This window comes from Malaclemys terrapin, chromosome 5 (assembly GCF_027887155.1).
Source record: "Malaclemys terrapin pileata isolate rMalTer1 chromosome 5, rMalTer1.hap1, whole genome shotgun sequence".
NCBI classification, from domain to species: Eukaryota; Metazoa; Chordata; order Testudines; family Emydidae; genus Malaclemys; species Malaclemys terrapin.
Window position 1 is genome coordinate 45,477,479 of NC_071509.1, and position 24,999 is coordinate 45,502,477.

The 24,999-nt window shown below is 41.0% G+C and overlaps 1 protein-coding gene across 10 annotated transcripts in view; it reads right to left on the minus strand.

Annotated features, from left to right (window-relative positions):
• Nucleotides 1-24,999, minus strand: part of APBB2 (amyloid beta precursor protein binding family B member 2) — a 329,064-nt gene that overhangs the window by 24,827 nt on the left and 279,238 nt on the right. For all 10 annotated transcript variants that reach the window (XM_054029786.1, XM_054029785.1, XM_054029778.1 and 7 more), the window contains one exon: nucleotides 1,628-1,742. In XM_054029786.1, coding sequence (XP_053885761.1) covers nucleotides 1,628-1,742 — 115 coding nt within the window. The remainder of the gene's footprint in view (nucleotides 1-1,627; nucleotides 1,743-24,999) is intronic.

Below are 24,999 nucleotides of genomic sequence, written 5' to 3' on the forward strand. Positions count from 1 at the left end.
TGTTAGTTAGATAGGCAACTAAATGTGTGTTTTATTTTGGAAGCATCCCTTTAAATTGTCAAATTTTAAACAGAAGAAAAAAACGAATCAAAAAAGTTTCTTTAAAGGGACACGATTAACTTGAAAACTAGTGGAGTTTCAATAAGAGTTAAAAATAGTCTCAGGTACTACACCTGCTTCAGTTCCCCTGCCAATTTTTATAGTTTTTCAGTCAGATTTTCCTATTTTGTAAAAGGCTTTACTACTGAAGGAAAGACCCACACAAGCAGAGGGCACTGATTAATTGACCATTCAGGGGAACAGATAATTTGTCAAACTCACAATGTAAACCAACTGATAACAAAGAAATGTCGATCTCTAATCACTTTCAGTTAAAGGAATCTCATGTATTACTTGAAACAAAAGTAGGTTAAAAAAAAATTCAGAAAAAAAGCAATTTTTAAGTTGATGGTGTCACTAACAGATTTTTCAGGCATTAGCAGCCAGAAGAATACCATTAAATCTAAAAAGGTCTTTTTTATTTAGCCATGACACTATTCACCATTCCTATTTGTTTGCAATAATATCTATTACAAGTCTAGGGCTGCCAACTTTCTAATGGCACAAACCTGAACAGCCTTGCCCCACACCCTTCTCTTAGGCCCCACCCTTTCCCCCAGACCCCGCCCCTGCTCACTCCATCCCCTCTCCCTTTGTCACTCGCTCTCCCCCACCCTTACTCACTTTCACCTTTGGGCTGGGGTGCAGGAGGAGATGCGGGCTCTGGGGTGGGGCCGAGGATGAGGGGTTTGGAGTGCAGGAGGGGGCTCAGGGCTGGGGCAGGGGTGCAGGAGGGGGTGTGGGCTGCAAGCTCTGGGAGGGAGTTTGGGTGTGGGAGGGGTTCTGACCTGGCAAGGGGTTGGAGTGCGGGAGCGGGTTTGGGGTGTGGGCTCTGGCCGGGCAGCACTCACCTCAGGCAGCTCCCGGAAGCGGCCGGCATGTCTGGCTCCTAGGCAGAGGAGCTGTGGGGCTCTGCGCGCTGCCCGTGCCCACAGGCGCCACCCCTGCAACTCCTATTGGCCAGGAGCTGTGGCCAATGGGAGCTGTGGAGCTGGCACTCAGGGCAGAGGGAGCGCATGGAGTCCTTGTGGTCGCCCTTGCACCTAGGGGCCACATGGACATGCCGGCTGCTTCTGGGAGCCGCGTGGAGGCAGGGAGCCTCCCTTAGTCCCACTGCACCACCGACTGGACTTTTAGCCGCCTGGTCAGCAGTGCTGACCAGAGCCACCACGGTCACTTTTCGACTAGGCCTTCTAGTCGAAAACCAGATACCTGGCAACCTTAATTACAATTGTCCCACTGACAACCCTCGTACTTCCTCTTTATTAGATTAAAAAAGTTTTTAAGCTATACAGACATTGGTCAAATCTATAACAGATACTGTGGCCTTCAAATCTAAATGTTCATCTTCCCATAGTTTATTGATGCCACTCAGGCCCCTTCCTTTACAACCGCTTAGAGCTGCACCATTTCTTACTGTTAGGGCCACAGACTAACAGCATAAGGCCACAAATTAGAGTGCTGCTTATAGTAACAGTTCTAAGAACCATTCACGAGGTTAATTAATGAGTTGTTATAATCCACTTGCCTTAGAACAGATTTCGTGCAGACTTGTTGCGATGGCTTTCGCAGGCGTATCACATCGAAAGACGTGACATTTCAAAATCCTTGTGTCTTTGTCTCTTGCTACATAAGCAAAGTCTCTGTGCAGACAAAATGAATTAACACATTTTAAATAGCAGCATCTAAAAAAATAGCAAGTTTGGCTTTAATTTAAGAAGCATATGTCTGAGTTGTCAGAGAACAAAATCAGTGGCTCAGCCAAAACAGCTACATCAACAAATAGGCACTAACTTGACACCACTGCATATCCATGAAATACATTACCAGTCTCTGATGCTCTAAAGAGCTCATTGCAACTTTCGAACTCGGAAAACTCATTGCGTTTATAACCCATAAATCCAACAGCAATTGTAAATGTACATGGAAATTTAAAAGAACATTTTATTAAATACTTAAAGAATAAAGACAGCTAAAGCAGAGGGAAAATCTTTCTGCAAAGATTCATATTCAGCTTCTAAAATAATAGAAAACAAGACAAGCACCCAGCAAACTATCTGAAGAAAAGCTGTATTTCAAAGAATTAGAAAATGCTTAAGATATGCAAACAGTAATTACAAATACGATTGCATAAGGGAGATGTGTGCCTGCTGAGCTTCACTCACATTAATTGACCTAAATTTCTGACCTTACTACTTTTTCAAATGTTAAATAACTTTAAAGTAAATGCCCTGTAACAAAAAGATTGTTTGCCTAATACTAAGCACTCACACAGTATAGCATGGCTTCAGAGTGCTGAAGCTCTAATTCAGCCTCACAACCACCCTGTTGCGGCATTTCTGTTTACCCACCTTACAGGTGGGAACCCTGAGGAGCAGCTGGCCCTGCAGTGTAGGCAGACCATACAGGAGCAGGATTGAAGGGATGGCAGACACAATCCAGGCAAAGCTTTAACTACCTTTCTCTGCAGCCTTCCACCCACCCTTTTCCCCCCTTTCTCATCATGTGCTGCCCCCTCAGCACACAGTCACTAGCCTTTGCCACTTAGTCAACAGTCCCTGCCAACTGCAAATTTCTCCCCTGTGCCCGACCCCCAGCAGATTGGCTGACTAGAATTAGACAAGACATGGCAAGCTGACCCCCAATCATTCCGTCAGCCTGAAGACACTCTTCAATGCCTTTCCCTCAGAGGGAGGCTGATGACAAGTACTCCAACCCAGAAGCTCCACCATTAAGATGATGGACAAGGAGCCCCATATGGGAAAGTCTAATCCTTTTTTGTTAGTGCATTCAGTGGGCCAAATCTTTAGCTGATGTAAATTAGTGAAGCTCCCTTCTGACCCAGTATCTCAAAAGTAAAACTGGACTAAAAACTCCAAATAGGTTGCATTCATCAGGCCTCATGGTGAACTGAGGGAAAGGGGTATATTTAACTATGCTATCTCGAAAAATTATTAGCTATGGAAAAAATGAACTGATTGTTACATAAAACCATCATGAATTTTATATCTTGTGAAGGGGCTGCACATTAATCAAGCCTGCTAGTGCAGCCCTGAAGGGTTTGTAGGAACCATGTTTGTAAGCATTTAGGGTCCCCCAGTCACCCAAACACCTTTATTAACGCTGGTTGGTACTGGAACAGTAAATATGTTTTTCTAGACTTTTTGAAACTTTGGACTGTTTTTTAAAACTACAACCTTCTAATTTCCCACCTTTCAAGCATTTTTGTTTTTTTACCTACAATTCCAGATATTTTGTATGTTGTTATAACTATAACATTCTAGCAGTGCTGTTTTAAATGAATAGATATGGATTTACAACCATAACTCTATCGAAGAGTTTCTGATTAGAAACAAAACAAAAAAACGAGGAGTCCTTGCGGCACCTTAGAGACTAACAAATTTATTTGGGCAGTCTCTAAGGTGCCACAAGGACTCCTCGTTGTTTTTGCTGATACAGACTAACAAGGCTACCACTCTGAAACCTGATTAGAAGCACACACTATCTCCCTCTCTCTTCCCTTCTCCCCGCCTTATGTGAAAAAAGATCACTGGTAATGATTATGCCCCCAACACTGTAGAGATAATGGATCCCTGTATGCAGCTCATTGCAGGATTAGGGCCTACTGTAATGGAGTGCTGATTTAAAGGCTAAAATCTGTGTTTATATGACTTTAAAATGCTAATGGAAGCCATCTGCTTTACCATTCCATGAATTTACTATTTACTGAGTATTTACTTCAGTCAATACTATTCCTTTGAGCCCTCTTAACAAGCGTATCCTTGGAAGATTATCCTATGTTTTCACTGGGTTGTTTACATAAATAAGGCCCTGATTCTGCAACCTGCTTTGCACGGGCAGGTCACAGCACCTAAGCAGAGCCCAACAGAAGTCAGCAGAGGTCTGCGCAGGCTCAGGGTCCACCCATGTGGAGCAGTTTGCAGAATCAGGGCTAAATAAGAGAATTAACTTCAAGGACTAGCACACGTATTCTCAAATACAGAACAGATTTGGGTAGTGCCTTCTGCTATGAGTGAAGTTAGTCAGTTATCAGTTATTTTCTTATAAATAAAAAAGCAATATATAAGATGAGACAAAACCATTAAAGCAAATCCAATCAGGGTTTTGAAAACGTGCTGTGAAATCCATGATTATAAAACAGCATTAGAAATTCTCGCACTCTGCTTGATCAGCACTGGCAATATCCTGGCACATCAACACCATTCTAAACTATTGTGTTTTGCTTTACTGAACCACATCGGACAATGTACCTCAACTACCAAGCTAAGTTTTTTGGAGCATATTACACAAAAGCCTCTGCAGCCATATTTAATCCAGCCCTGTTGAGAAATTACTTGAGTTTTCATGCTGAATTGCAAAGATTTAAAATCTTAAAAAGATAACCCCCCCCCACTAAATAATAAAAAAACGTATTTAGAAAGCACCCCTTTTCTTATGGGTGTTCACTGTTCAAAACAGACTAAACTATTATAACAGCATAAGATAGACAAAACCAATGCTATAAAGACCAAAGAAAGAAGGGTGGTTACGGTTTAACTGGGAAACTCAGAAAAGGGTTGTCTAACACGGTGGTTCCCAAACTAAGGGCGCGGCTTGTTCAGGGTAAGCCCCTAGCAGGCCGGGCCGGTTTGTTTACCTGCTGCGTCCGCAGGTTCGGCCGATTCAGCTTCCAGTGGCTGTGGTTCGCCATTCTCGGCCAATGGGAGCTGCAGGAAGTGGTGCGGGGGGAGGGACGTGCTGGCCGCCGCTTCCCACAGCCCCCACTGGTTTGGAGCGGTGAACCGCGGACACTGGGAGCTGCGATCGGCCGAACCTGCAGAAGCAGCAGGTAAACAAACCGGCTCGGCCCATCAGGGGCTTACCCAAAACAAGCCGCGCCCCTAGTTTGGGAACCACTGGTCTAACACCTTCTACTATAAAAGATTCTTGTGACTTTTCTTTCAGAAGTATTAATACTGCCATTGTTTGCAGCAGACATATGATATCCTGCATGGAAAACCTCATAGACTACAGATGTGCCTTTTCTTTGTCCCATTTCAGTCTGTTCAGATTTAACAGAGTTGAAAAGTGTTAAAAATCACCATTCCCCCTGCCCCCCAAATTCTGTCAGAATGCCAAAAATCACTGAACATTTTAAAGAGACTGGCCCATGTTTCTGCCAAGGCAACAGCAGACACTCTGCTGGGAATGTCTGGGAGCTGCCAGAAGCTGTTGCTAGGGATGGCAGGGCAATGCGAGAGAACGCCAAGTTAGACTTCCCCCAAAATCTCTTTTCCACCTCCCAACTTGGCACATGATCCCAGCATTTCTGTCTCTCTCTCTGGCAGGAGGAAGAGAGACCAGACTAGACTCCCCATATCCTCTCCTGGACTCAGCGTAAGGCACCAGCATCCCATCCCCATATTCTAGGATAACACTCTCTTCTCCTGTAGTCAGGTAATGTGGTTAGCTCTCTACCTCAGGTTGTAGCAATCTGTGCTGTAGGGTTTAAGGCTCAGAGATCTAGCCCTGTGGATGATGTATGAAGGGGAGGATTATTACCATTGCACATAACATAATTTGTTTTCACCTTTGTCCTTGAAAAACTCCTAGGCAATGACATACAAAAAACTACATTAACAGAACCTTATTTTGCTTGCAACATTCTCAATAGTTAGGAAATGCCAGAATTACGGTTGCCCATGCAACCTTAATTCAGCCTCCTTGTGAAAATGTACTGTCATTTTGATTACAGAATGATATACTATTTTTCCCACAGGACCCCTGCCTCACTCAGTGCACAGGCTGAGTGCACAAGAAAGATGATTTAGGGTGGCATAGGCGCAACTGTAAATCTGGCATGTTCTAACTTCCCAGTGCTTGACTTCGCAACCTAAATAATGGTAATTTAACGAAGTTTTGTATGTAATACCACGTATTCATAACAAGGCAGAACTAAATATACGCAGTTAATGACAATCAGCCGCAACAATTATTTAGTAAATATTTGATCCATTTCAACTTGTGAGGAGCCAAAAAAGCCTGCACTATGACGTTTCAGGGAATTGGGCTCAAGCCCATCAAATGCTTCCGCATGTGCTTAATTTAAAGCACCTGAATATTCCTATTGTCTACAACAGGACTACTCACATCTGTAAAGGTAGGCATATGCATAAGCCTTTGCAGGATCAGATCTGCAAACCTGTCAGGATGGGGAGGATATCTCATCAATAAAACCCTTTCCCTCTCTTTCTTCAAAACCATAGATACTGTATCATGCAGAAATCTGAAAACACCATCTGCTTCCAAATCATCAATCAAACTATCATCTTCCCATCTGACAAGGCACAGACTATAGGTCAACTTCAATAATTCATCAAGTCAACTAAATGTCTTAAGCAACATCCATCCGCACAGTCCTATAGCACAGTACACAATTCTGCAATACTGGCCTACTCCCACAAGATGCCCAGGCTGCTAAGAATCCAACTTGATTCCCATGTAGCTAGGGTTCAAACCATTCTGTATTTCAAGGAAACAAACAAAACTCTTCCTCTCTCTTTTGTACAAAAATTATCAAGGACACGAGGGCTCCAGTTCATACCCTTCCAGAATTACCAATGGTAAATTAATCTTTGGAAAAGATATAACAATTGAAATCTTCCATGCAAATGATTAGGCAGAAAAGAGAATATTGCCTTCTGAGCAAGATGCATTGACTTCTGGACACTGGAGTCATCACCTCCTAGAATGAGGAAGTGCAGATGCTACAAGCCAGCTCATGCCAAGGCCCCTAGGTCTCAACTGAACACTGACAAATACATAGCTGGAATCAGTCTGGCTCATCTGTGTGTTGGTGTTGTTAAAACAGATAGAGTTATAAAAATGCGTCTAGACTTTATGAAATGCTTGCAAGTTGCTGCATGCATTAATCTGACTGATAAATATTACCTTATAACGTGGGATGTAGGTATTAAGTGTTTGCTCTTTAACTGTAAATCACCAGACAGAAGAGATGCATTAACAAGTGTGAAAAACTAGTTTCCAACAGGAGATGTTTTATCTCTTGCCCAACAAAATAAGGCCCATGAACACCAGATGAGCCATTGTGGAACATCAGAAGACAAAAGGCTTTGTGCATTGCTCCCTTCCCCACATTCCCCATGAAGAGGAGACTTGCAACTGTATTCTTCCCAAGAGCTGAATTTGCAACTTGATGCTAGAATAAAAAAGGGAAGGGAATAAAAAGCCCTAACAAGGAGGAACTGTCTTTTTTAATGCTGCTTGGACTCTGAAAGGACTAAGCATAAGCAAAAGATCCCCAGTGCTTGGCCAGGGTTAGCTCTAAAGGACTTATAGCCCTTGCTTATTATAGAAGCTTTCGTTACTTTTTGAAACTTAAGATTGTAACTATTTGGGTGTATGCAATGTTTACCTGCTTTAACCTTGTAAATAACACTCTTATTTCCTTTTCCTAGTTAATAAATCTTTAGATTGTTTATTATAGGATTGGTTACAAGCATTGTCTTTGGTGTGAAATCTAAGGTACAACTGACCTGGGTTAAGTGACTGATCCTTTGGGACAGGGAGTTACCTGAATATTATTGTGATTTTTGGTATAAGGGACCATCTGTCACAAAGCTAAGCTTGCCTAGGTGACAAGATAGATTGGAATACCCAAGGGGCTGTCAGCTTGACACTGATCATACCTAACCCCATCAAATCCTATCCCACTAGGATACTCACATGCATAAAGCTAAGCATGTGCAGAAGCTCCTACTGAAGTCAAAAGGAATTTTGCCATTAATGTCAGTGGAACAGGAACAGTTCCCTATTTCAGTGTGAAAAATCTTTGAGGTGACAACAACTTTCATAAGCCCTTTACCTTTTCGGGCTTGGGCCTACAGTGAAGAAGAATCTCAGCAGCAGAACACAGTATTCAAAACTGTAATTGGATCCCGACAGAATGGTTTCCAGGATGATGCCAGTTATTCTGGGGTTTGCTGTAAAAATGAACATTTCCCTTACCCTGCAATGAAAACTTCTATAATTTGTGCATGTATCCTATGCTCCATCTAATGAGAATTTACAGTACATATGAACTGGGATTGAATCGTTATTTCAAACAGAAGCCATAAAACAGGCTGACCAGAAAAATGGATGAGAATTTTTTTTTTTTGGCATAAGATTGTAGCTTGGCTCTGCTATAGAGCTGAAAATACAGTAGAATCCTCTTAATTAGGATGTCCTGTTGCTTATTATTAAGGAAGAGACCTTTTTTCTTTTTTAAAAAAATGGTACTGAATAAAAATGGGACAATAAAAAGGAATACTTCATCTTTATTTCAATAAAGTTCTGTATTAATTGACCGGAGCTTGCCTATTTAACACCCGGTTAAGCATCACTTAACCACTAAACATTAAGTGAATGTGATTACGCTAAATGGAATTTATGGTAACGCTACCCTTTTTGAATAGCAGTCGATGTTAGACTAATGCCCTGGGACACATCCCAGTTAATCTCACCATGAAAGCATGGCACATATTGTACTACCTCTCCAATCTAAAATTTTACCTCTTCAACAATGTAGACATGTATTAGCTAATTTCTTTGGTAAAAATAAAACTAACATTTAAGTCTGAAATAAGCAAAGGTTGACTTATCAAAAACAAAACACACTGATTAAAAACAAATAGAAATATTTTCTTGCATCAGTGTAATTTTGATTTCCACTGTATTTATAGATTTATATTTTACAAATTGAAACAATAATCCTTGACACAGGAAAGCATGGTTTACTAAGGGATTTTTCATCTTCATGTTATCCATTAGCTGCCCACAGGGTGAGACAACCTCCCTCCCTCTTCCTGGAAAAAAACAAACCAAACCAAGCAAAAAACCCCAAAACACACCACCAGCAAACCACCCAACTTCAAAACACGTCCTATAATCCTTTCCATCTGAGCTGGATTCTAATTTGCAAGACTGACAAAAAAGAAATCAGTTAGAGATTCTACATTTTTCTGTGCCAAAACACACATTTTTTTCCACTTTGTGCATTAGAGTATATGTAATCCTTTTTAGCACAGTAGTTTCTTTAATTTTTAAGGTTTCAAATGAATTTTGATTTGTGTGTCTTAGATCCAACAGGCCAACAACCACATTCTGTTGTGGACCTGCACCTTCCTTCAGTTTTCTAATTGTACTCCAGTACAGAATGCTTGTCCACCTTAACATGATCATGCATGATGAGAGTAGGATGACCAGGTGTTCGATTTTCGACAGGAACACCTGGTCAAAAAGGGAACCTGGCGGCTCTGGTCAGCACTGCTGACCGGTCTGTTGACTGTCCGGTTGGCAGTGGCGCGCAGCGGGGCTGGCAGGCTCTCTGCTAGCCTCCGCACTGCATGGCTCCCAGAAGCAGCGGCATGTCCCCTCGCCGGCTCCTACGCATAGGGGCAGGCAGGGGCTCCACATGTGGCCCTGCCTCAAGCACCGCCCTCGCAACTCCCATTGGCCAGGAAATGCAGCCAATGGGAGCTGTGGGGGCAGCACCTCTGGATGCGGCAGTGCGCAGAGCCGTCTGGACATGCCTCTGCTTCCGGGAGCTGGACGGGGAACATGCCTCTGCTTCCGGGAGCTGCTTGAGTTAAGTGCTGCCTGGAGCCTGCACCCCAGAGCCACCTCCTCCGTGCCCCAACCCCCTACCCCAGCCCTGATTCCCCCTCCCGCCCTCTGAACCTCACAATCCCAGCCCAGAGCACCCCAAACCCCTCATCCCCAGAGCCCGCACCCAGAGTCCTCATCTCCTGCCCCACACCCCAACTCTCTGCCCCAGCCCAGAGCCCCCTGCCACACTCAGAACCCCTTAGCCTCAGCACAGAGCCCCCTCCCGCACCCCAAATCCCTCATCCCTGGCCCCATCCCAGACCCATCAGCCCCCACCGCCCGGTGAAAATGAGTGAGTGAGGGTGGGAGTGAGCAGGGGCTGGGCAAGGGTGTTCAGTTTTGTGAGAGTAGAAAGTTGGCAACCCTAGGTGAGAGGATGCAGGATTTCTGACAGAGGATTTCCCCCTTACAGAAATAGATAGGTCCCCTCTCTCACTAGCAGCCCCAGAATTCTTATTTCAGTTCTCTCTTTCAGATGAGAACTTAAAAATTTGTTTCTTTTTAGAATAACATCAGTTACTTTTATGCAATTATTGAATTCTCCTTGCGTGATCTAGCATTGAAGGCTACTTACCTTTTTAATACATTCATGCTTATAGCTTGTATTGCTAATTATCCTGTATTGGAAGCCTCTGAATTTCTCTCCAATTGCTTTTTTAGATCACTTACTAACTCTCAAGTAGTCTCCTTGGGCATTGTTTATTTGGCCACTTTGAGTGGGAATGTGAATCCTAACAATTGTAACTTGGCAACCTTATATTCAAGGTTCTTACAGTGAAAGTAAGCCCCAGCCTTTCTATTATTAGTTGGCATCTCAGAGATCATTCCCACCCTTTCAAAATATTTAATTTTTAACCCCTTCTTCTGCCCCCCATACCTGACACCTCTGTGACATTCAGATCTTTAGGACCTTAGGCTCCAAGCTATGCTCCAATCTGAAAATATTTCTATGCTTCTAGGGTTTTAATTCCCAATTTCCTGTACGTGCTATCGTCTTCTCAAAGCTCTAAGTGCCCCCACGTATTTTCCATATAACTATGTCTCCATGTCATAGACATCACCCTTCCAACAGAGGAGTAGACTGGATTCTCTTCAGACTTAGCACTACATCCTGATTAGGTAAAGGGATGGCTATTAAGCATAATGAATCACGCACCCTTTCCCCACATTCTGCGGTGGGTCTCTCTCTTTCTCTCTCTCTCACCAGAAACACCATCCTGGATCTGAGAAACCTTCCCGATAGAAAGTTTTGCCAAAAATCAACCCTTTCCCGCAAAAGTTTCAGTTTAGACAAACTGGCATTTTCTGACGAAAACCATTTAGTCAAGAATTCCCGACTGGCTCTAGTTAGGGGGCAGGAACTGTATGACGAGTCAGGAAGAGAGTGTTAGCTTCCATTTCAAATTTGGATTTTCACTGGGTTTTTTGTGTGGCTAGAGGTAGAGGTTTTGAGTCAGATCCTCAGCTAATGGAAATTGGCACAGCCCCATTCAACTCAGTGGAGTTACACCAATTTACACCAGCTGAGGTTCTGACCCCTGATATTTTATTAGCATGAACCTGCACACTGCAGTTCTTTTAGAGAAGAAGTCCCATCTTAATTCAGAAAGTTTATTAAATGTATAAGGGGATTCAACTACTTCGCCTTGGAGAGAGCACCTCTAGAGCTAAGGTACATGGATGAGCCAGCATGGGAAAGACTATACTGCTGCTACTCACACTGTGCACCATTCTCCAGGTTAGTCATTTTCATAAATACTAAATTCATATAAAATATATTAGTGTGCCTTTAAATCTTTGAACAGCCTCTTTGATGCCAATCATGTAACTTGGATAAACATTTACTATAGTACATTAATATTTAGATATTTTAGACAACAATCCTACTTTAGTAGATACAAGTGAAAGATGCAAGCCTTTGTAAGGAATATTTAAATAACTGATAAAGAAATCAAATTGAGATGCTCAAAGCTCAACTGCACATTTAATTGAAGATGGCAGCAAATACTAGAACAGTGTTTTCATTGAGATTTGCCTTATTAAGCAGTTGGGAGTGATAGTTCCCTTTGTTCTTTATTATTCAGACAGAAAAAGTAATCACAGTATGTTCACAACCAGAGAAGCAGATCACAGAACACTTTTGTTAATGCTAGCCTAGAATGAGCATCACTTCTTACATGCATGAAATGTACATTAGCTTGCAAAGCCATAATCACCAAGAAAGTTCAAACATTTCCCTAGGCCAGTGCTTTCTAAAGAATTGATTAAAAACCAGTCAAGCTTGTAAAGTAGTCTCATTATATTCCTTGAAGCAAACCCAAGGAACTGTCCACATCTCTAAACTATCTCCCTTCCATCCTGTTCCAATGCCAGGGCTTTACTATCTAGAAGAACAAACAAAACTGGACTGAGGCCGAAACCTAATTCTGACTTGCAGAGAACAATTCTACCAGTATGAAATTGCTGCCTGACTGTAGCCCTGGAGCTGCAAAGCAAATGATAACAATATAGTAGAATAGTACTGTACGTGTTCCAATACAACAAAGTGTTGTAGAGAATCCTAAATGACAACTTTACACAACATGCAGATAAAAAATGCATACATGACAGTTTATATAACTTGAAGGACAACCCACCATCCCAAACACTGGATGAAGAGAATAATTTCAGTGTTGCCAACTCTCATGATACTTTTGTTTTTCTTGAACTCCTCGTTCTGGAGTCATGTAATTATGTGAGAAGCTGAGCTTTTATTTAATAAAAAAAGTATCTAATCCTCATGGCCACAGAGAAGAGCTGGAAAATGTGAACCCTAAATTCTCAAACATCAGAAGGCATGTAAAAAGAATCCTGATTTCCCCCCCAAATCTCATGATTTATAGGTAGTCACATGATTTTTGAATGCATGGGGTTGGCAATACTGTCATTACTGGATTAAAAATGTGATCAGGTACAGGATTAGTTTACTTCACTACAGGTTAGCTTTTGTAAGACAATGATGACTGATACTGGCACTGTTTGGTGGGTGCTAGGCAGATAAACATGGAAAATGATGGAGAAATGAAAATCATTTACCTCTCTCTGAATCCAGGAAAGCATGAAGAAACAGAGCAGAAAGAGCAAGTTAGAAAGCATTCACACAGACAAAAGTCCAGCATACAATGAGACAGAACTGTTGACAGCAGTACTGTACATTTAACATTCAATATTCCTTTCCTGCTTAGCTTACCTAGGTGTACTGCCACTATTTCCTTTCAGCAGTTATTTTGGTTGAATCCTGTGGTGCTGAAGTTTGTATTTTTGGAAACATACAATGAAGCCAAGAGGCATCAGCTGAATTTAGAGAGGCAGCACAGTCATATCAACATCGGGAGGTAATCAAGCTTACAAATATGGGAGGCAGTATGCAGTAAGCACACATGAAAAAGTTATGCAAACCTTTGTGTTTCCAAAAGGAGCTGCTATTTAAACAGACAGCAACAAACCAATAATGTGTTTTAAAAACATGCCTTACACAATGTTACTGTTAAACCCTTGATTGCCCAAACTGAAAGAGTTTGTAAGTCTGCTTTCATTTTCACCATCTGGGTTGAAAATGTTTTTTTAAACTGAAGTCAAATTAAGTCTTCTCCATCTGTGGGATTTTCAAGAGCTCTCGTGATTTAGGAGCACAAGTATTGACAATCCAAGTCACCTGGGCTCGGTTGAAAATTACACCCTTTAAGACATCCATTGCTGAATTCTGCCCTAACTTGCCCCTGTGAAACCCCGTAGAAGCCAACTGGTGTAAATCAGCATAGATTTTTAGCTTCAAAGCTGTTTTAACAAATACTAAACTAATGTGATTTAACCCAAGCTGTTTTTTTATTTCCCAACTGCAGCCCAATAGCTCTCAACAGGTGGGATGCTGGTAGAAGGGAAGGGAAAGGGGGAAGGCAGAAGCCGACAAAATGTAGCTAGCTCACTCCTTCATTGGTCGTTGCCTCTTGTCCTTCACCCCTCACTAGATTTTCCAGGATCCACCTAGAGAACTGCCACTGCTGAGGGCCACAGCCACTCTAGAGCTGCTGGCACTTTGTACCACTGCTATCGAATCCCATGCTGCTCAGAACAGCCATAATTGCTATTGTACTCCAGTGCCTCTTCCAGACCTGCACTGATGCTGGAGCTGGTGACTGCTGGCCACTGGAGCTACCTCCAATAGTGGGTCTTCAATAGGAAAAAGATGCATTCTTAACTCATGTTAGCTAATGTAGTAACGAACATGGGGTAAAAGCTTAGTGAAGACAAGGCAGTTTGTAGTTTTAACAAGCATTACCAGGGTGAGGTTAAGACTATGGGGGAGCCTAGCATTTACCATGGCCTGCCAAATGTTAAAAACTTGCAAAACGGACAGCCCAACCTTCTCTTCAATCACCTCCCTCAAGTTATTTCCCTACCATTCCAGGATCCTGCAGCCCAGGCCATCTCCCATCAGTACTTAATGAAGTTACATGTCTGGGGCCAATGTCCATGGGGGTTTGTCTTCACAACTGTTCTACTCAGATTTTGTTCACTACCCTGACACTTGGGTCACTGGGGATGCCCTGAGGAACTGTGGCCATGGTCCTCCTCCACTATGCCAGGACTGTTTGCTTCCTAGGTTCTTTCCATGACCAGAAGAGAAAAGATATGGAGTGGGAATTTGCAGTAAAGTACACACTTCTATACAGGAGAGCTCCATTCCTCTGAGCCAAATGACTGCTGCATGAGAAAAACACCAGACATTGCCCAAGACCAGGGGGGTCTCAAACTTTATTGCACCGCGACCTCCTTCTGACAACAAAAATTACTACACAACACCAGGAGGGGGAACAGAAGCCTGAGCCCCACTGCCCTGGGGTGGGGGGACAAAGCCTGAGCTCCACTGCTTGGGGTGGGGGTGGGAGCAAAGCTGAACACCAAGGGCAGAGGGCCTGTAACCTGAGCTCCGCTGCCCAGGGCTGAAGCCTGAGCCCCGCCGCAAAGGGCTCAAGCTGTTGAGCTTCAGCTTTGGCTCTGGGCAGCAGGGCCCGGGCTTCAGCAAGTCTAAGCCAGCCCTGGCGACTCCATTAAAATGGGGTTGCAACCCACTTTGGAGTCCTGACCCATAGTTTGAGAACCGCTGCCCAAGGCAGTTACCAGTGAGTTGACTGCATTTAGAACCTAGGTTAGACATGTGTGTATTGCCTCTATGGGTGTAATGAATGATGTCACTAGAATGAGAGTTCTCATCTGTTGTCTTTGACTACAAAGATGTGGGGTCTAAAGGACAATCAACTGTTGATTACATTTGCTCACCCTGTTCCCAGTGTTAAGGCACTCTTGATCCCACTCTCCTGCCCAAAGAATAGATCCCCTCTCATTCTCACCCCCAAAAGGGTGAAACTCGTTCAAGGAAGGAAAGCTGATCTCCACGGAGCATTTGAGTGAGGTTCATGTACCATGTACAACTGCAGGGATAGAATGAATGGAGGGCTCAGCATGATTCCAGGTTCTACCCTAGTGGAAACCAAGGGGCACTTACAGAGACGAAGAGGAAAACAAGTTTCACACAGCAAGGGCTGGGTAAGAAAGAAGAGAAATGAAAATGAATTTAGGATTTTCAGAGGGGCCTGCATATGCATTTTAGGCCAGGTTTTAGGTTAGGTTTGTGGATGCCTAACTCAATGCACGTGTACAAATCAGATATTTGCATGTATGCATATTAAGATAGATGTTTACTATTTAGATGCCATTTTGTCACTTTCCCTCTAAATTGGTGTCTCTCTTTTTCTTCAGCATTATCTGTGGTAATACTCTGTTGTATTCATTAGACATATGGCCAAATATAGGCCATACTTACAGGATGAGGGATGCAGTGACTCTGACAAAGACTTGGGGGTCACGGTGGGTAATCAAATGAACAGGAGCTCCTATTGCAATGCTGTGGCCAAAAGCACTAATGCAATTCTTGGATGTATAAATAGAATAGTATCAAGTAGGAGATGAGAGGTTATAGTACCTCTATATGTGACACTGAGGTAGTTGAATGCAAAATGTAGAAACAATCTTCCTGATAGTTTCACCAACTGTCAGTGTGAAGCAGGGGAAAATAAATCATCTTTTTTCAAATAACCAACTATGATGTTAAAGGTAGCTGTGGAAGGACACGTGAACTTCCGCAATGTGCTTTAGGACTGTGTTCCATCTTACTACTTTCTCAATGAGGCTTGAGTAGTGTGCTTAACATCCATACAACAGAAATTTAGGATGAATGCCCCTAGGAGTTTGCACCTTCTTTTCATTTCATTTTTACTATCTGAGAAAGTGGCAAAGACTTTCTTGTCATACTTTCCTGACTTGTTGGATGGGATAATCAGCAACTGGAACAGAATAGTTTGCAGTTTTCTTTTCACATGTAGAATTGATAGCATTAAGCACAAATGCATTTCCTCCTCCCTCCCCATATGATAAACCTGTAGTCATTATAGGTCATTTTTCTTCTGTTTCTTCACTCACAGCATTTACTTGTGGACCTAGAAGTTTAAATCTGCCTGGAAGAACATATCCAGACTTCATTCTTTAAATTGTTCTTTATGTGTTACATAGAGGGCAAAACTGCCAGTATAAAAAGAAGGTTGCAACTTTTTATTACATTCCAGTCTTCCTCTCAGTTGCTTTTAAAGCATAATCAGAAATTGATCTCCGCCCTATTTTCCATATTGAAAATAAACAGATTGCTCTTGAATGAAGCAGATGTTGAAGAGCTGCTACAAAGCTCGATACAGGGATTTAAATTATCCTTGTGGTTGTATTTTGATGATGATGTCATTGAAAAATGTTTCATTTCCAGGATCATCAGATTCAGTGTTATATCCTTCAATAGATAGACAGCAGCTTCCAACCTGTGGCACTGGAACTTACTTGGCCCTTCAGGTGCTACGTTGTGGCCACTGAGGGCAATGAAGTTGAGAAGAAAATCTGTATTTGATTATGAATGGAAAATATGTTCCCTGAGCTGCACACTGCAATTTTAAAATGGAAGGGTTTGAATCAGCAACATTGTTATGGGGAGGAGATTCTAGGAGCATCTCGGTGGGATTCAGGAGGGACCCCTCTTCAACATCCAACAGCAGTGGATTCCATCTACTAGCCTTATCCCTCTCTCCAATCATCAATGATTCCGCCCATTCCTCTTCCCCATCTACACAGTGCTATAATTTATTGATTGTTTCCCGCTGGCTTTACACACATAACAGGAACCTCAGTGTGCTCATCAAAACCCTTTTAACAATTCAGAGATTTGAATTAGCTCTTAATGTTTTTAATATCAAAAAGACTTCCAACTATATACAATGACCATGGTAATAGTTCAGTGACCCAGAATTTCAAAAATTGAAAGAAAAAAATATCTAGTCTCTCTCAGGGTTTAATCTATCACAGAAGAAAAATAATGCACATTTCATCTGAAAAATAATCAATATGTTTCTAATTAAAAATGTGAAAGGTAAAAATGCTTATAATTCTGAATTTTCTGTGAATTACCCCTAATTTTAATTTCATTTGAAAGGTGCACTCAAGTTGTGTCTCAGACCCAAAATTTAGATTGTTTTCCATTTTAAACAACACATAGGGGAAAAAAACAAAGAAAAAGGTGCCTCTTGGATAGAGCAAAATTTAAACATACTTAAGGGAATTGGATGCAAAATTTTTGATCTGCTGGTATGTAAGTCCTTGAAACTGAATCTGTTAATTCTTCTACCATTATGCAACATGAAATTTCACATCATATTTTAATAAGATAATACCATTGTAGCAGAAAGCATGGAAGGGAAAGAAAAAAGGTAAAAGGAAAACCAGTAAAGGGTGGCAAAAATAATAGGTTGTTTAATTTGTTTCAGCCAACAATAAATGAGTGGGATTCCCACCATGGAACTCTCTAAAATGGTAAAGTACAAACAAGTCAAGAGGGACCAAGTCTAATTTTAATCACTAGAATTCCTTATTATAGTTTTCAAATGAATCCTATGTGTCTGTGCAGCGACTGAGCACGTCTTGTAACCTACGAATTAATTCACACACAAAAGACTGTATCTGCCTATGTGTTTCTTTCACATTTGGATAGCTCAGATATGGCTGAATGAATTCTCTTTAAATTTTTCAGAAAAATTCACCCCAAAGCTAAAAGCAAACATGGTAAGTTCCAGTTCAAATGGCAGATTCCACAGAAGGTTGTAAGTGCCTGAAAGCAGATGTTTAGAATGAATTGACCAGCTCAGCTTTAGCTATGATGCTATAAGAGCAGCTGTGAAGAATTTTGCATGTAGTATTCTACATGTAGTATTCTATGTACAGTATAGTCCCAATTAACTGAATAGCATGGGGGATACAGATTTTATTCAAGTAATTGAGTTCAGCTAATTGAGAGAACAGGAACATTCAGCAGCAGGATGGGCTTCCCCATAGCTGGGAGCTCATCCTCCTCCTTGCAGTCCTGGTCAGGGGTCTCTGCTCATCACTCCTGGACCAGAGCCTTCCTGGCACCTTGCACCTGCAGGGATCGGATGTCACTGGCCCTCTGCAGCTGCACTGCCACAGTTCCGCTCACTCACTCCCCTGACAGAGGGGCTGCTGAGGGTTCCCTGCACTGCTGCTAGAGCCATTCGGCAGCAGGGTAGCCATCTTGTCCTCCTCCTCCTTTCAGTCCACACCAGGGATCTCTGCTCTAATATCTGAATCTCTGCATTATCTGAATCCCTTCCTTGTCCTCCTGCATGAGATAAATGGGGGACAAGGAAGGGACTGGGATAATGTCGAGGAACGGATAATAGGGTTTCGGATAAACAGGAGTATACTGTATTCCATACAGAGGGGATTGACTTTAAAAAGGAGCAAATCATGCCTTCCCACAAACATACCCATGGGAGGGTGAGAAGAGATCCAAGAAACTCTGCAAGGATCCCTATGCAGAATTTCTGACACATCATACCCTTGAGGGAAGAGATTAAGGGACCCACTGAGGAGGAAGAAGCTGCAGACTTCCAACCCTACGGATCCCTAGGGAAAGGACCATCCTGTTCAGAGAAAGACTCTTTGAGTTGCTGCTTCCCTCTGGAGAAGCTGGGCTGTCATTGGCAGTAACCACCAGCAGCTGTTTTCAAGCAGCATTAAGTCTCAATTGGATTTCAGATCAAAATCTGCAAAGCCCTCAGAGGATAACGTCATTGAGGCTCCATCCCTTCATATCCCAGTTGTAAAACCTATGGAATCCTGACCCTGTGGAGCTCCAGGAGAAGAACTCATATTGGGGACCAAGGAAGGAGTAAAGGTGAGAGAGGTAGGGTGGAGGAGGAATGATACTGTTGACGTAGAATCTTCTTCCAGTAGAGGTCCTCCATGGAACATGAGCAGAAGCAGAGTAGATGATTGAGTGGCATTAGCTTATTTTCCCTCGATTTTGTAACTCAATTCTTATAAAAGGGATTGATGTAAAGCTACTTCTGATCACAGCTATAAAATATCCAACTTAGAGATCAAGCCTAAGCATTATTTAGCTATGGAGGTCAGCAACCTGAGGGTAAAGGAACTAATTGTAGTGGCAAAAGACAAATTCTAATATGGTTTGCCACAGCTCTGGGAGGCAAAGGCATCAATGAGAGGACTTTGGAGCAAAATGGAGAAATAAATGGGGGAGGAGGCAGGATTGTGAGGAAAATCATTAGTGAGAGAGGGGAAGAACAATTTAAAAAGAAATGACAGAAATACTGTATTCCATATTACTTACTGGTTAAGTTTTAAGGGCCTGACCCTAAACACTTTATGGACAAAGTCAATGGGAGTTTCACTTGCTAAGGATTGCCGGATCAGTCTATAGAGAATACTATTAATACCAATAAGCTACCAAGAAAGTGGTTAAAATATTAAATAATTTATGTTTTGCTCTAAATCCTCTTTTGGCTCCTCCAGATATTAAGGATATTTATCAAATCTACACTGTATCTCAAATGATTGTGCCTCTAATAAACTGAAAAGTGATAAGGGTAAACTACTAAACTACTTAAAGAACTATTCATTTTTCATATATAGAGATTTTCAAAATGACTTCCCCTTTCCCTCCCCCTAAAAAATTCAAAACTGGCTGTTTCTCAATAATTGGTTTTTTAAGGTAGGAAACACATTTATTTTTTAAAATAAATCATGACACCACATGTAATGTGTCAGCTACATTTGGATGCACAATTAGATCGCTAAGCACAGTTAGAAAAGGTGAATATGGCAACAGCATGCTTAAAAAGATAACCAAACCCTAGGCTCACCTAAGTGCTTTTTGTTCTCCCACTTAACAATAATTGTTAATTACTGTCAGTTGTTGACAACCGAGAACATCTTTTATTGAAGGTTGCATGTCCATTTAGATACACATTTGCTTTAAAAATAATACACATATAGGGAACACGAACAGTACTTTGCTAACTACTTTTACAGAAATATCAGGACAAGCTGATAGCTTCCTGCACAGCATCTGAGGGAGAAAAGTGTTTTTTCTGTATAATGAAGTTTAATTATGCAGACTTCTTTGGTAAAGCAAAGAAGATTGAATAAAGAATATGGTAGCTCATTAGATTATCAGTATATTAAATACACTGAAAATAAGACCATACCTTCTCATTGTCTTTTGTGCAGAACACCTATAGATCAATGGCAGATCATGGCCCTAATTATGTTTAACTAACCCTTTAAATGTCTCTGGCTCTAATAAATTTGTTAGTCTCTAAGGTGCCACAAGTACTCCTGTTCTTCTTTTTTCTGGTTCTATATTTATTCTTACATTTTTACTACCCTCTCTACCATCTGCTCTTTACATATAGTAGACAAAGACAATCCATGGTAAAACGTGAGACTGTGATGCTGCATAGAATTAACTACACTGCAAAAAATGGACACTATTGTGTACAGTAACATCTTTGATCAAATAAAGATTTAGGAATCAAACTTCAGTCTCCTTGCCCCAGCCTTTAACCAAGCCATAACGCTTTACAGAGGCTCCTTATAATCTCTTTGATGTTCTCACACAATGACATTCAAAAAACTACCACACTGTAGTAAATAAAAAAGCCCTAACACTTGATAATTTCCAGCAGCGAGTGAGTTCAGACAACACTTACAGTTTATTATACCCTCTTCTTCCTCCTCAACCTTTCCACCCTTATTAACTTCTGTCGTCTTCTGAGTAGTTGGCCCAGTGATATGTACTCCTTCTAGACTGTGGCTGATTGCCTCCCCTTCCCCTCAATCTTCTGTCTTCAAGGAGATTGAGAAGTAATCTTCCAATATCTGGAATGTATAGCCTGTCAGCCCTCCTTCAAAACAACAGGGATCTTGCCCTGCTTCCTCAGCCTTTAAACTCAGGGGTGAGGAACATCTCAGCCCAAAGGGTAGTAGCAGCAGGACTAGGAACAACTGCAGGACGTGGAGATGGGATTGGGCCCTATAGGGTTCAAGCAGGAATAAGCTGAAACACAGACCATAATGAGAGGGAGAAAACTGGAAAGCAGTAAATTCTGAAACAGAAAGGATATTAGGCATGAGTTTGCATTTGCGGTGTGATATGGCAGTGAAAAGGGCTGATATATATTTGGGCCACAAACACCAAGGAAGTCAATGACCAAAGCTAGCTGATTACAGTCCCTTCTCTATATAACTTCTACGAGCAGACGTGGAATACTGCCTCCAATTCTGGGCACCTCATTACCAGAAAGATACCGATAAACTGAAATACTCTGCAATTCCAAATACTGAAGGATTTATAAGCTCTTAAATTTTATTTGCTTAAATCCATAAATGTGCATCTTCATACACTACTTCTCCAAAGCCAGCCTATGGAGTACAGAGAACGTATCTTTATGGTTTTGTAATCCACGTTTATGAACCGTCAGTGTTTGACACAGCAAAATGCAAATACAAAATGGATTCAATCTTTAACATCTGAACATAACAGAACAAATAAAAAAGAAACAATGTAACCTTTATCGCTGGGTATTTGGAAATTTCTCTCAAAATTTAACACAGGACAAAATGCTTTTCTTTAGAGACCAGCTAATGCCCATACTATATCTATTACATGTTTGGGAAATAAATTTGCTTGCATTTAAAAGAAAACAGAGATTTAGAGTTTTGTTTGTTTGTTCTGTTGTTTGTGTGTGAGTATAAAGTCAGGCCGTTTTCTAACCTTATTTTCCACAGGCTTCAACCTCATTCTTTCCACTGAAGTCGATGGAACTAAACTGATTTACAGCAGCTGAGCATCTGTCCCTGTGTCTCAGGGTTCTCCCCTCCACCAAATTTTAAAATCAAGTAAATCTATGGCTGTAGCTCTTGCTGTAAAAATCCCCGATTGACTACAGGCCAGATTGTGCCATCGATTTTTCAGCAAAAATTCCCACTGGAAGCAACAGGGATTTCTGCTTAAAAATTGATATCTTGTTCTGGCCCTATGTTCTTAATCATATCCTAGATAGAGCTTGAGTAGGTTACAGGGTTTCTATTTTAAAAATAAAATAAATATCTCAAACTGTTTGACACACGCTGTAAATCACTTAAAAAAACAAAATGAAACAATGAATTAATTCTATACTTAAAGACTGCATCAAGGCAGCAAAGTCAGAATGGTAGTTTGGGTGCTAAATCAGATTGATACTTGATGTGGCATAACTGCTCCTCTGCTGGGCCTCTATAAACCAAAAATTCCCTAGGTTAATAATTACAGAACAACAGTATAAGATTACTCCAGCATTTTTTCAGATTTCCCCTCAACCACAGTTCCTAAGTTATAGAAATTGAATGCAGGGCCTCAAATGAAGCAGTTAGTGCACTTCTAGATACATGAGCATATCATCTGACATCTAAGGTACCTCCATCTGCCTTAGGTCACCCAATACAACCAGAATTCACCACATAATAGAATAGCATTGTTTCCTGTCTCCTAAGAAACTCTGTAATTAAATATGAACAGACCATAAAAAGTGTGGGTTGTTAGGGGAAATAAATGGGTCCCGGTAGCAGAAAAAGAATTAACAAGGAATAGCAGACAACCTTTCCCCAATTCAGCAGAACGCCATTTCAGATGGCGAAGGTGTTATTTTTGACAGATTAGCAGATTCAATCATAAAACACATTTCCTTTCAGTCAGCTATTTTAGAAATTTGTATAGGCATTAATCAGACAAAACCTCCATTCCACAGAATACAATCAAAATTATTAGTGTTGGTTTCTTTGTCAGGTATCAAATACTAATTTCAAAGATCTGTTAATTACATCCCATAATGGAGAAACCAAACTGATTATATCTCATGGATTTTTATTTCCTGGTTTAAACTGATGTGTTTAAATCTGACATGGACCAGTTTCAGCCAAAAAATAAGGGTTCTCAAGAGGCCTCTCAAAATACAATGGAGCAAATTCTGAACTCTGTGACACTGGTGTAGTAAATTTGGATTAAAGCCATGTAAATCCCTTAAATCAGTGCAGTTACTCTGGAATTACACTGGTGTCAATGAGATCAGAATTTGGTCTACTACTATATGTAGTTTTTATTCATTACCTTAAAGCATAACAGCTCCGGAAAAACCTTGCTGAATAGGTTTACACAACATTGTAACAGTTCCAAGAATTTGTTTAGTCTATCAATACATACTTAATCACCTAAATATTAATTCACACAGTTTCAATTGCTGTTTGGGCCTTCTAATTAATAATACAACTGAGAAATATTTAAAACATTTATAGGTGTGCTTATTTTTGTTTATTGTTGAACATAAATTTTTATTCATCGCTGCCATATAGCTTTGTTTTTTTCAGATATACCAAACCAATATTATTATTAGAAAGATCCAAGTTACAGAACTAAAGCTATCATTTTACAAATAAACAATTTAAAACTAGCTCTTCTCTTAAGAAATGTTTTTGGGATAAACAACAGTACCCCTCCCACCCAAAGTTATTAAAATTATGTCAGTCATGAAGTAACAGCTACAAAAAAGTAATTAAAGTCATAGTTTAAAGAGAAAAGCCTCTCTGCATGTTTTATTGCACTAAATCAAACCTCAGAAATGCTTAATACCCTTTACACTGAGGAAAAAAAATTAGCACAGATATTAGGAAAACAAACTAATGTTACAAACCCAACTGAAGAGTAACACTGCTGAGTTAAGCGGAGGCGGGGGGGAAAAAAGGATTAATGTTTGCCTTTCCTTCCCCCCCTACCCAATATTATTATGAGGATTCACAGCTCTATAGCAATTATCAAATCAATGAAATTCACCCTGTTTCAAATTCTTCGGGAATACAGATAGGCTTGAGGAAGCACAGATTCATCCCTGAGCACCCAAGCTAATACATACGTTTAAATCATTTAAGTTTCTTCTTCTGTCAAAAGAGCCATAAACCGTCTCACATATACTGTACATTAATGTCTACCAAGAATTTGATAGGGTTATGGTTCTTCCATCTTTATGAAATGTTCACTCTTTATGAAGCTCTATAAAATTTCAAAATCAAAGACTCATGAATTAGAAATGAATAATCTCCATTGTCAAAGATCTATTGAAAAACAGGATAATGGTTAGCTATGGGTTATCAAGAAAATTACATAGGCAGTATACATATGCAGTAGCAAACGCAGATTTATGTCATCCTTTGCAAATGAGCCTTCTGCAATTTACTGTTATTCCATCTTTTTGCCTATTAACACAGCACTGGCAATAAAAACAAATTATGCCCAGGCACAACAGAATTACACACAGATTTAGGCAGGTTACTATGAAGCCAGCAATCGCAGCCAGTTTAGGAACAGGAATTCTGAACTGAACACTGACCAATGAATCTATCACGCATCTCAAGGTCTAAGCTATGTTCATCAGTTTACCGCTCAAATGAGCAACATCTGTAGGGGAAGGAGGAGGGGAGGGGAGAAGCAACAAATACTTACAGCATACCATATATTCCCACATCTCTGCTACAATGCCTTTCTGAAGGTTGTTAAGTGTCAGCTCTTGAGAAAAGAAACCTGACTTGCCTTTGTCACACTAGAAGCTGTCATTTGCCTTGCAGGCAGCTACACAGGATCTTTAAACTAATGGACCACACTCTGAAAATACAGTGAGAGACAAAGGCTACTACTATGTTTCCATTGTGGTGTATATGATAGGAGGAGTAGGGTTGGGTTTGGTTGGT